The sequence below is a fragment of the Sander lucioperca genome, chromosome 1 (assembly GCF_008315115.2).
Source record: "Sander lucioperca isolate FBNREF2018 chromosome 1, SLUC_FBN_1.2, whole genome shotgun sequence".
In the NCBI taxonomy this organism is placed as follows: Eukaryota; Metazoa; Chordata; class Actinopteri; order Perciformes; family Percidae; genus Sander; species Sander lucioperca.
Window position 1 is genome coordinate 20514225 of NC_050173.1, and position 13128 is coordinate 20527352.

The 13128-nt window shown below is 40.5% G+C and overlaps 1 protein-coding gene across 2 annotated transcripts; it reads right to left on the minus strand.

Annotated features, from left to right (window-relative positions):
• Positions 1–4498: 4498 nt before the first annotated feature.
• Positions 4499–12958, minus strand: LOC116037947 (zinc finger DHHC-type palmitoyltransferase 20). Of its 2 annotated transcripts, XM_031282081.2 has the most exons (14): positions 12797–12958; positions 11456–11482; positions 11021–11115; positions 10805–10925; positions 10648–10717; positions 10485–10517; positions 9896–10016; positions 9342–9377; positions 8970–9102; positions 8578–8704; positions 7691–7780; positions 7441–7562; positions 7249–7296; positions 4499–7088 (listed from the first exon to the last, which is right to left on the minus strand). In XM_031282081.2, exons 1-13 carry the CDS (start codon positions 12912–12914, stop codon positions 7253–7255), a joined length of 1137 nt encoding a protein of 378 aa, XP_031137941.1. In that variant the 5' UTR covers positions 12915–12958; the 3' UTR covers positions 4499–7088; positions 7249–7252. The 2 variants fall into 2 exon arrangements, with proteins under 2 accessions (XP_031137941.1, XP_031137943.1); XM_031282083.2 differs by lacking the exon at positions 9342–9377.
• Positions 12959–13128: the final 170 nt, after the last annotated feature.

The window sequence follows — 13128 nt, forward strand, 5'->3', positions numbered from 1 at the left end:
CATTTGAATATTTTTCCACAACACTGAGAGGCCTGTATAGAGGTCCAGTCACTGAATTAGAACTATAATACTGATGATGTCTGTAGTGCATTTTACCCGGCACATCTTATTAAAAATGTTCTGCATCCTAGTAATCTTTCATCAGAACTTGCTCTAACGTTCTTCTTTTACTTGTGAACATGCCCTCTGCCCTCCCTAACCTCATATCCTGCTTCACGCAAGGACATGCAGAGAGTGGTTCCAACAGACGAACACACAAGAGGCAGTGCCCTACCCTATCTAAAAGATATTTACACCAGACGCTGCAAGAAAAAGGCTAGGAGAATCATTAAAGATCAAAACAACCTGGGTAACAGCCTTTTCTCTCTGTTGAGGTCAGCTGGATACACTAGGCCAGCAATGAGAGGCTCAGGAGGAGCTTCTACCTTTAGGCCACGTGATTTTAAATAGGGACATGTTTTTGCTTTGTTTGGAGATTCAATATCTTTATCCTTGAGCTGCATGTTCAGACACATTTGAGAAATCATTCCTGGAGAAGACTGACACAAAAACTGGGATAAACATCCAGTCATGTGACCTACAGCCCGACACTGTATTGCACAAAGGAAGTATGATGCATCGCTGTCTCACTTTATATGACAAATCAGTTTGATCAAGTCTGAGCAGCTTTGATTTTCTCGCTGGTTCTGGCTGCGTCAAAGCACGCCTTTGCCTACTATTCAGGAGGTTTAAACTCAGCAGAAAGGATTTATGGAGACTGCTCTGAGTTTATGAGATTGATAAAAAAGGTTCAAGAATCTACAGAGCAATCTTCAGCCACAACACAGCTTCATTAAGAAGACTTTTATGGGAAAATGATACTCTAAAGAATCCATATTCAGCTTAAGTTTAAGTTTTTAAAAGTCTCTCGTTAAGAAGAGACAGACAGCATACTATGACAGCTATATGCTTTTACTGGCACATTAGCAGCTGTAAGCCAGACATTAAGATTCATTTAATAAATAATTTGCAGCCTTAAAGTCAATACACCAACTCCACAAATTATCACCTGATGACATCATCCATCCAAGTTTGGATGCCAAGGGACACTGTCGGCTAGGTTTGTAGATACTGATGTTACAATCCACTGTTTATTAGTGGATTTTCCCTTTAATGGATAAACCATCCAAAGGTCTTTAGTGAAACTGCAGCTGCTTTGGCCTTGCAGAGGTCAGACTTGTTTGGTTTTTCACAAGTCACTGTTTACTTTCCCTCAAAAACTGACATAGAGGACATTACCTTGGGAGCTTAGGGCTCTCATGTGCATGGACACACACACACACCTTACAAACACACATGCACAAAACCGGTCATATCTAAGACTCAAACATACAGTAATTGATATGTATTTTTTATTTAATATTTTGTGCAGTTCTGTTCAAAATGTTTTATAATACAGCAGTGTTTCCCACAACATAGCATTTACATTACGCCAAGTCATGCTGTTATCACCTTGGCCAGTGTGCTTGACAGATCTGCAGAACAGATATGAAACACAAAGGATCTGTTCTGTTCCGTCCTATATGCCTAAATTATAATTTACAAAGATCCATATCAGGCACTTTTGTAGAGCAAAAAAAAAAGAAATGCAGAGCGGTCCACAGCAGAGGTCAAGGACCTGTGTGTTAACTGTAAAGGTTAAGGTTCATCTCAGTCCACAAACAATGTTGATTGTCTTCAAATACTTTGAGCAAAAAACAATTTGCCTTTTTTTAGTTTTTGTCTGAACTAGGGCTGCAACAACAAATCGATAAAATCGATAAAATTCGATTATTAAAAAAGTTGGAAACGAATTTCATTATCGATTCGTTGTCTCGCGCGACACGCCAGTCGCGGAGATAAAAGCAATTGAGTTGAGTGCCGTGCGGAGCGGAGCGAAAGAAAAGAAAAAAGAGCAGAGCGGCGTAGAGGAAATACGGAGAGAGACCGGAGAGACCCGTCACGTTGTTCTGAAACACATGGCGGAGGCAGAAAAATCAGTACGACCTAAGTCATCCAAGGTGTGGGAGCATTTCACACTACATAAATCGAAAACGTGTTAATTGCAAGATAAGCAAAAGCGACACGGCATGGCACGGGCGCACCATGATGATGATTCAGCACCTAAAACGTCAACTTGTTGGAGTCCTTGATGAGGAGGAAGGGAGTTCAACAGCAGGGTAAAGTCACTACACAATCCTACTTTTGTTCCGTTTTGAAGTGAGGAACGTAACGTCCCTCCAGTGGTGCTGGTGTGGTGTTTACTCGTTATCCAGCTGACTAGCATGACAAGCTAGCGTTAGCTCGTTAATAACAGTAGTAAAGCAGGACTAAAGACACGTTTTTATTCACTCGCCTTTTTTGGCCTATTCATTTTTCAATCTATTGTCATGAATATATTCTGTGCTTTGTCCCATATCAGTTATTGTTGACAAATATATTTGTGTGTGTTGTACTTTTTAATTTCATTTTAAAGTATAGCACTTGGTCATCTTAAGCTGTGTTTAAGTGTGGTGTACAAATGAACTTAACTTGCACTTACTACAATGATGGTAATAATTTAATGATTAAGCTTCAAGTGAACGTGTGTGTGTGTGTGTGTGTGTGTGTGTGTGTGTGTGTGTGTGTGTGTGTGTGTGTGTTCTTTGGGTTACTTACCTTTACACAACTATTAACTAAAACAACAAGTATGTATGTAAGTATGTATTGAGTTGATGTAAATTAATGCTTTTTTTTTTTTTTTTTATCCAATTCATCAATTAATTGAAAAAATAATCGACAGATTAATCGATTATTAAAATAATCGTTAGTTGCAGCCCTAGTCTGAACTTCAAAAAGCTCTTGTTTTAGACAAAAAACAAATTAGTGTGTACAAAGCACACTCTGCTGTCAAAGTCTTTCTTTGACAGCACAAGGCTAAAATACTTGTTCAGTCTGCATGCTGTATTTGCATGTTTGCATAACTTTTGCTTTATGTTTCACTTCAGGAAGTTAGCAGCGCTGATACTGAGTAGCCTTTATGCACAAAGTGACGCTACAACCCCTGTGCAAAACTGGCCTTTTTTAATTAATTTTTTAAACCTACAAAACATACAATTGGCAACATGAACGACCCCCCACCCCACCGCACCCCACTCGTCATCACCACCCACCCAGACAAAAACCAAGACAAGCTCATAGAATAACCATAATATACAAGACCAGACAACAACATATTAACAAAACAACTATAAACCAAATAAACGTATATAAATGACAACACCATAAGCCCATCATGCTCGTCTCTTCCCAGCACAAAGCTTCTTAGGAACCCTCCAGAAAGCTCAGGTACCTTCCCCATTTTCCCAATTTGGAAAACTGTTTGTATGACATCTTTTCAAACGCCGCCACCCGAGCCATCTCACAAGCCCAAGCTTGAATTGACGGCACCCCTTCATTGTGCCATTGTCTCAAAAGAATCTGTCGCGCTATCATTAAACTAGTCTGGACCCAACTTCTTATGTGCTTATTTATTCCTAGAACAAATAATCTCGGGCTGAACGGAAGCTTTGTCCCTGCGATCCGATATATCTCCGACCTGTCTGTCCAACCCAGTGTCAGTGGTCGAGTTGCTTTGTGGGTAATGTAGGTTTTCATAAGAAAGAAGTATGTGTGTAATAAAAAAAGACACTATATTTGGCTCTACTGTATTGATTTTGTATCTGTACTCATGTATCATGAGTCCGATAATGTTATAGGGTAATTCATTAAAAAAAAAAAAAAAAAAAAAACTGCTTGGCAAAATTTGGTTTAAAAAAAACAACATTTATTGTTATTTTCACGTTAACTGTGTAGAGGCAAGTACTTCATTCATAAAATAGGAACGGTAAAATTAATCAGACAAGAAAAATATATATGTAGTCTTTTTCTTACATTATCAATATATATATATATACATACACATTGTAAAATAGGACACTGTAACAAAAAGAAACCAAAGTGTAGCAACAAGCAAGTTATGATGCTATATCTACATCTGCAATGTGAATTCATTTCACATGTAAATGTTTAGTCTAAAAAAAGAAATGACTGAAATTAGGCTGAAATTTCCAGATCCTTCCTCCCTTTTCACAGCAGTTTTTATGGCTTCATTTATAAAGTTGAGACGGACCAGAGTAAAGCTAATTTAAAACATGACGCACCTAGCAATAATTGAAAACCCCCAATGTTTAACACCATAATTCCCATTATCATGATAAAACACATTTTTACACAAGTTAGGGCGCCATGCTTTTGAGCATTAGTCAGACGTTATGTATGCACACAGACGTTTAAAAAATCTCATGGCTGCACAGAAGCATTTCTTCCAAGACAACAATATTACAAAAGAACACTCAATTAAGCATTACAAAATACACACGCACACTTTAGTCTCAAGGCCAAACGGCCCGGAGAGAGAATATAGGCAATTTGTAAAACAACAAATTGACAGGTCCAATGCTTTTTTTTTTTTCTTTTTTCTTTTAGAATTAGTGGCCATAAGTGATGAGAGGAATGAGCCACGCTCCTTACAGATGATACATATTTTTGCATTTCTATTAAAACCAAATGTTTGAGTGTGAGGTTTAGAAAAGATCTACACATGATCGGAACACAACCTTGGCTTGAATCATGATCTCTGACAGTAATTTAAGCTGATTAATTGAGATCGAACCACAATGTTATTCCGATACTTAAGCCGCCATCAGCGTAATTCATACAGTAACAAATGTCCTCCAATCACCGGTTTGTAAACACACTTGGGCTCAAAATGGTCAAACATGATTGGAAGGATGAAATGTAAACAAAGTCCAAAGAGCGGGCGGTTTTAAACGCTCCCATCATTCGATCAAGTCCCCCCACTGTCCCATCTACATTCAGCACAACTGTGACAGTGATTACCAAGAAACACACCGTACAACATCACTAACCCACTCTACACGACAGAAACAGCTGTAAACTTGTACATCCCCAGAGTCTGGTGGGATCTATTTAGTAGGAGGTTCTTCCAGCAAAAGTAAGGGATGTGATCAGATAGACACGAGCAATGACAGACATAAGGAATAAGCTGGGTCGCCCTCCAATGGGAGTTGGAAAGTTGCATAATTCCTTGAAAAGTTGCAAAATTCCTTGGAAAAGGATGTAACTCAATCCTGAACGGTTGTTATTTGGTTAAAGTGATACAATTGTCCATTCTTTAACAGATATTGACATGTGCATGAGTCATGGAATCTAAAATTCTTCCTTAACGGATTTTGTTAGATCCTCAGAGTCACACCGCAGATGTTCAACACTTGACACAACTCAGATGTTCAACATTGACACGGTTAGGTTTGACACAAGCGGAGACTCCGTTAACAGTTCAGGGCCACAACACTGAGCTGACTTTTTAAATAAATACAGAGTAGACGCTGTAGCCGACACCTTAATTTCACATCAGATCAGATGGGCTTCAATTCACTTCCACTTCAAATGAAATCTGGATGAGTTATAAGGTAATGCATATTAATTGCATGCTGTGAAAATATTTAATTCTGAAGAAAGCTGCTCCTGCAAATCTGACTGAAAGTGAGTTGAGCCCTGATCCACATGTTGATAGAGTTCAGATAAATCTCTCATGTGAATGATGGCAGATAGATAACAGGAGCTGTGTCGCCACCTGTCGGCCAGCACTGGTATTGGAAGGACATCATGACCCGCTACAGGCAGGAGGGACAGACAAACCTTGTATAAAATATTGCGCCACGACGACAGGTAAATAGAATTTGGTTACGATAACATTGACCAGTGAGTTTAATATAAAGCTAGGATGTTGTAAACACTTCAGGTTCAGAGGTCAGAGCTCCTGACAGGTCAGCCCTTATTTGGCAATGAGTGTTGGTGTCTTAGTAAAGGCTGAAGCACTGAGCTGTAGAAAAACCGGCTGTAGACATTGCGGGCTCAGAATCACTGATCAGCATATGACATACTTCCATATGACTCTGAAAGAAAGGTAGTGATGGACGCTGTTTGAAATGCGTCTCCCAGGTCATTTATAAGCAGCATGTTTTAACACAATTTGGCCACAAAAACACAATGATTCTTTTAGTTGCTGTTAGTTCGTACAAAATAAGACTGCCACTTCAACTGTCCACACACATTCACACACAAACAATATGCCATAAATCACATAATTATCCAACATCCGTTATACCTGGGATGCTTTTTGGGCATGAAAAAAAAAGAAGAAAAAAAAAGAAGCAGCACGTTGTTTGATGGACATTGATAATCTACAAAGTGCAATTGTGCCACCTTGTGCTCAGATATCCAAAACCCAGCTACAGTCTTCCCTGCTGTGCACTGGTTCAGTCCACTCAACCATGCAGTAGGGTCCTCTGTAAGCTATTCCAGGTTTTGGTGGGAAATATCCATCTCAAAAAGTTGCAGACCACAGATGCGCTCCAACATTATGAGTTAAAAAATAAAAAGACAAAAAAAAAAACTGTCACACAGGTAAACTGATCCATGTCCTCGGGATGTCCAGCCTTTCTAAAAACACGAGAGAGAAATGTTCAAAACAAACACACTGCTCCATTTTCGAGTGCCTAGAAAATGAGTCCTGGTGCACCCAGGACACTTTTGGCACCAAAAAGTTCTCTCATTAAAACACCAAAAGTAGCTCATATTCCTTCCCGGGATTCTTGAATTTTCTCATCATCAATAAATCCTCCACCAAAAGAAAACTAAACAACACAAGGAAAAATGTATATAGTAGAATGTATGAGTGTTAGCATGTGTGTGTGTGTGTGTGTGTGCGTTGGTGTGAGAGGGAACAAGCTTGTATCACATGTCCTATGGGGGTAGGTGTGAGATTTGCTTATGACACTGCATGCGAAAAACGCCAATGCCATGGATGCATTACTTTGCTGCGAATGGGCAAAATAAATGCATTTCCATAGTAACTCAGAATAGGTCTGTGGGGATGGGGTTAGCGCTGGGAGACTGTTGCCATGGTGACAAACTTAACTGTTTGGTTGCTTAAGGCATCGTATTAGATGACTGAGGAGTTCCTCCTGTGGCAGGGAAGAGAAGAAACAAAACAAAGATGATTCGGTACATTACTTTTGTTTACACTCTCAACTATGCAATACAACACTCACATGTGATAAATCTGCACACAAAAGTCACAGCTGTACCCAAACCTACACACTGACTGAACTCATATTTACGTACCTGGTTAGGACTCGCTCTCCATGGAGACTGTAATGGTTTCACCATCAGCTGTGAAGCCAAACAGAAAATGTGTTAGATGACAGATACCACACAGGGAGTTGTTAATATTTATTGTGTTGGTGACATATCATCATCATCATCATCATTATTATTATTATCATTATTATCATCATCATCCCTGGTAGAGCTCACCTGATTTGAGGGTGCTATCAGCCTGATGGTCTCCAATGTTGTTGGCATGCTGGTCGTTGCTCAGGAGGCGGTTCTGTGACTCGCTGACGGGGCTCACAGGGCTCACAGGGACTTCAGCAGCTCTGGAAACATGCCCAACAAATTAAACAAAGTTAAAATGAACTGTGCACCCACAACCCTTCAAAAAAAACAATCCTTTTTAGGACCTCATGTCAAATATTCTATCTTTTATTACACCAAGATTGATCACCTTTCATTGGGCTCTGGCTGCAGGGTCACTGCGGCCTGCTCCACATCAGCGTTGACCAGCCGCGTAGGGAACGTCAGACCATCTCCCTGACTGTGGGGAACAAGGAGGACCGGAGAAACTCAAAAACATGCAGTCAGCCCGGAGGGCAACAAACTGCAGTTGGGTAGGACTTCCTACGGAACTTCAACTACTCAATTAAATTCAATTTTATTTATAGTATCAAATCATAACAAGAGTTATCTCAAGATACTTTACAGACAGAGTAGGTCTAGACCACAATCTATAATCTACAAAGACCCAACAATTCCAATAATTTCCCCAAGAGCAAGCATTTAGTGCAACAGTGGCGAGGAAAAACTCCCTTTTAGGCAGAAACCTTGAGTGGTGAGGAAAACGTCCTTATAGGGAGAAACCTCAGACAGACCCAGGCTATTGGTGGGCGGTGTCTGACGGTGCTGGTTGGGGGTACGATGAACTGTGGCAATTATAGTAACAGTAAAGATAATGGAACTATGACTAGAAAATAGTAGTTGTAGTAGTTCACGGCGTAGCAGGGCACTGCAGGGCATAAGGTAATCTGGACTGGGGCATGTCTTGGAGGGTAATAGCAGAGCTACAACTCTTGTTTGTCTTTGTATTTGTGTGTATCGTAGCTCTGTTGAAGGTGCCATTGTTCTGTGTATCTGATACGGTCATATAGTTTGCGGGGTGTTAATAATTGTATTAATGTATTACTGAAAAAAAAAAAGAAAAAAAAAAAAAACTAAAAAGGTAATCTATCTGTGTCAGATAGATTTACAGTTTTAACCACAGAATCAATACTTAGCCTGAATCCAGTGCACGCGCTACAGAAGCCCCTAAATCTTCCATTGGTTTGTCCCCTTTACCTGGTGAAGACGGGCAGCAGCCAGTACTTCTTCTGGTCTCCAAAGACCTGAGCGATATTCTTCCGGAAACCCAGAGAGAAGCCGTTCTTATCAGAGCCTGTCCTAAAGACTGGTGCTCTGAACGCCTCTGCAGAGAGGGAGCAACATGGAGAGACAAGCATGGACAGAAATGACAAATACAGAGGTCATTAAACAACCGTGTGACATTTCATTAGATGAGACAAGAAACAAATGGACTGAAGACAAACAATCTGGGTACGTGTGTGTGAGAAGTTGTCACCTTCAAATCCGGAAACTACAACACTGTTGAAAACCTCTTATGTATGTGTAATAGTTGTGTTTTTGATGTGGTTAAATAACAAACGCCTGTTGAATGTGTGTTTTTGCGTTACCTATAGTGGACCTGTTCTTCCCTACAAGCCACAGGTGGTAGCTGAAGAGGGACAGAATACTGATGCAGAACATGGCCGCCACAAAAAACAGAAACAAGACATGGAATTTGGCATGAGTGTCTGGCAGCTCATTCTGGGGGAAGAGATGAGAGAAAAGGAGAGTGAGAGAGGAATTAGCAACATATTATACATGTTGGATATTTATGTGAAGAAAGAAATAAGAGGGAGAAAGTAAAAAAAAAAGAAAAAAAAAAGAGAGAAATAGGAAGAGTGTCATGTGAACCACGTCACTGCACACACATCACGACAACAACCATGGCAACGATGGTAAGGCACTGCAACACTAAAGGCTTTGGAGGATAACTGGGTTACCTTTGGGCAGTGCTCTGCCGATTTCCTCCGGCAAAGCTTTAGTACAAACAGAAACGAGACTGGTTAGCAACACCAGGAGAGAACAGGTGGGAGGGGAGGAAAATCAGCAGGCGATACAAGGCAAGGCCAAGGTGGGTGAAGAGTGAAAGGGAGTGGGTGAATGTACAAAGTGTGCCTGGAATGGAGAGAACAAAGGGATGAAAGAGGAAGAGATGAGAGGAAATTGAAGTGGAACAGCTACAAGAAAAGGAAAAAGAGAGGAAGTGTTTGCGCCCGCATGAGTGGTGTGACTGTTGGTTCAGATTATGGTGAGGGAGACAAAAAAAGTAGAGAGAGAGATCAGGGAACAATGACCCAGTGTGCGAGAACTGGGGATAACAGAAGAGAGGGATCGGAGGGTGAAGGCTGAGAGACGACAGAGAAAACAGAGGAGTGGTACGGCTCAGCACCATGCACAACACATTCAGAGGATGCTCATCCAGGCTTAGACATGCAACCGAATCTGCATCCTCTGCAGCATCATACAGACACACATTCAGCACATCATTACTCACTGTCCAGAACTTTATGAAATATTGCAGTACGGTGGCTGCAATGAACAAACAGTACACCAGCGAGTAAGCCAGGAAGAGGATGAAAAACTTGTAGTTGGAGAATCCGACACAGTTGTTCACCCTGGAGACACACAAACACAGAAAGGTGAGATTTGACATAATTTCCTCTGAGTAGAAATCTTATCAACCTGAACTTGCCAAAAAAAAAAAAAAGGTGGAGGCTACCAGTAGGTACTCTTATGGTTACAAAACAGAGTAGAAAGCGCTGTTGCCTTCTTGTATTTGGGAAATCAAGGCATGAGAACAAGATCTGTGCGGATAATTAAGTAGTTTTTAAATCGTTTGGGCACCATGTCATGCAGCAAGGTAAGACATTATTCCAACAGCGGAGCTGCATGAAGCTTCTGAGAAACACTGTTAATACGGTACGCTTTGCCATCTTAACGAGACCAAAAAAGTGAAACTAAAGAGATTAGATGGGCCTGTTGCAAAATATGCTTGGCATGAAGTGTGAACCATCCCAACTTTAAAATGTGAGCAGTTGTATCATGTGTAAGGCATATCTCTTTGTTTCGCAGGTCTTACATACCAGGGACAATGGTGGTCCATCTTCAGCACACACCTGTCACACACAGCAAGAGAAAAGTATAGGAGAGGACAGATTTTTTTTTTTTTTTTTTTTAAACACAAGAAAATATCTCGGTTGAATCAAGAGGAAGTCTCACAGTATTCAATAAATATTGTTTCCTTACATGTCACACGCAGAGCAATGATGACACCGGTCTGGCTTGATAACTTGACAGCGGTCACAGTAACGGATTGCTGCATCATGTCAACACAACAGGATCTTGTTATGGGACAGCTCCAACAGACTCTCACATTCACATTTAGACACAAACACAGATGTACCTCCGGCTCCTGTGCGGGTGTACAGAGGCAGACTGGTGGCGGCTCTCCATAGAATCTCTTGCTGGGACTCTGGCCTCTCTTCCTTCTCATAACGCTCTTTCTCAGCCTTGGGCAGGCAGAACTGGAGTGGAAAAAAAGCATATTTTTTTTACACCAACAGGGGATTACAGCCATGTAGACAGAGTGGGCTTGTTTGGGAGAATTTGATTATTGTACCTCTTTGGAAGGGTTGGCAGGCTGAGAGAAGATGGTCTTCCAGTAAGACCATACAAACATGATGAAAAAGAGGTGGAAGAAGATCAGGTAGACAACTGGAGGGAAATATTAAGCAAAACGTCAGCAAACTGTCTGATGTGTGTGCACTGACTTGAACACTGCCGCTGTCACTTGGGATATGTGGAAAGACTGGACATCTACAAATGAAATTAATGAGAGAGCAATGCTGAATGAGGAGCTGCTCTGCTTCCAACAGACCAACCTCAGCACTTTGAGAAAGCATGTTTTCTGTGCCAGCCTTTTTTCTTTTCTTTTTTGCTAAATGCAGAGAGCATATTTCACTGGACCTTTTAGAGAGATTATCCTACTAAAGAGCAAACTGGCTCACTTCTGTAAACCTATATTCACAATGTATTTAATAACCAAGATACTTACTTTGCTCTCCTATACTGGGGATGGTGACTGTAAGAGAAAAAAAACCAGAGAAAACTAAAATGTTAGATATGAAGAAATTGTCACCTAACAGTGACAGTTAAAATAGCAAAATTAAAATCAGTGGAATACATCTGACAGTGGGCTTTAGAAAGGCTTGGCTATTGGATCCAAAAATAAATTAACAAGACACAAAATGCAACAAAGCGATAAGAAAAAAAGAAAAAAATTGAAAATGTTCTCTAGCTGACAAAACAATCTCTCCCCAAGATGCAATCAGTGGCTGTTCTGAAGCTTTCAGCCATATAAAGAAAAAGTCCTAAAGTCAGAAAAATAGGAATTTGAACTTTAAATGGACAAACTCCATCTGCTGAGGAAAAACTAACTCTCACTTTCAACTTAATTTAGTCAACTTTCTGCTTTTTTCCTTAGAAAAACACTGGATACTTTCACCTCTTCAGGCACATAAAAACCCTTCACATTAAAACTATCTAAGAAAGATAAATCACAAGCACACCAAGGCCGTATGACCTATAAGGTAGGGATCAAACATATATATTGCCTCATTTATAGGAGTCACAAGCCAAAAAAAGTTGGGAACCACTAATCTAGTCTTCCCTGACACCAAATCTGTGTGTGTGTGTGTGTGTGTGTGTGTGTGTGTGTGTGTGTGTGTGTGTGTGTGTTTTTAGGTGCACTTCAAAAATATACATGAAAGTACACCATTAGACCATACCACCAAATCTTATCCAGTAAAGGGATTTCTGTGATCCTGATATAAAAAGTTTGGGAACTCCTTAAATAGCCTACACAAGCTATACATTACATCATTCACAGTTAGCATATATCAGGATTAGAAAACATTTTCTCTCATCTTAATGCAAAAACTCTCTGAGCCAAATTAACACTTTACCTGTGCCAAGCTAATTACCAAATTAGAGGGAAAGTATACATGTGGTGAGCCCTCTTTATATACTATCTATGGGTCAGCCAGCCAAATAGAAATACCGTTTAGTAAGCGTTTTAATTCTCCATCCAGTCTCCATTCAGTTAGACACAAAATAACAGAGACGAGACGGGCAGCAATAACACATCACGGTGAAAGTTTTTTTCTCTGTCCAAAACACATTTCCCCTTAAAATAAGGCAACCCAAATCGATGGCAGCTACCAGATAATTAGCTCTATCTAGATGTGGACAGGCTTGCCAACACCATTGTTGAGCTGCGTTCCATTTACTTCCTGCTGGCCAGCAGCAGCTGTGTGTTTCTGTGGATAGCACAATGGAAACACTAGAGGTTAAAGGCTTTTAAGATTCAACGGACGGCGGCAGGACGACTACTTACATATACAAAGCTCCACCACATAAGCATAATACGACCAGCAGACGACCAGGGCGATAAAAATCACAGGTATCCATGCTAAACCCCGTTGACAGCATCTCAGTACGTGTGTGGGCGCCATCTTTCTCCCTCTACTGGGGAAAAGGGAGTGTCGATGTGTGACGTCACGTGAGCAAAGTGAGACTGGAGATGTGGTCTGAAAATATTTGGCTAAATTTCACAGTGTAAATTCAGCACTAAAAAACCTAGTTTTGTACTTTTTCTCCATGAAGTTGAACATTATATTAATCTGATTTCTGGTTCAAACAACAAAAAGGCTGTTAAAACTGTCAACA

Excerpts from the sequence above, each read along its gene's own strand:
- LOC116037947 (XM_031282081.2), bottom strand. The coding sequence starts at position 12,914 with ATGGCGCCCACACACGTACTGAGATGCTGTCAACGGGGTTTAGCATGG. Across the intron at positions 7,781-8,577 it reads CTGCTGCCCGTCTTCACCAG|TCAGGGAGATGGTCTGACGT; the intron begins GTAAAGGGGACA and ends TGTTCCCCACAG. Across the intron at positions 7,297-7,440 it reads TGATAGCACCCTCAAATCAG|CTGATGGTGAAACCATTACA; the intron begins GTGAGCTCTACC and ends TTGGCTTCACAG.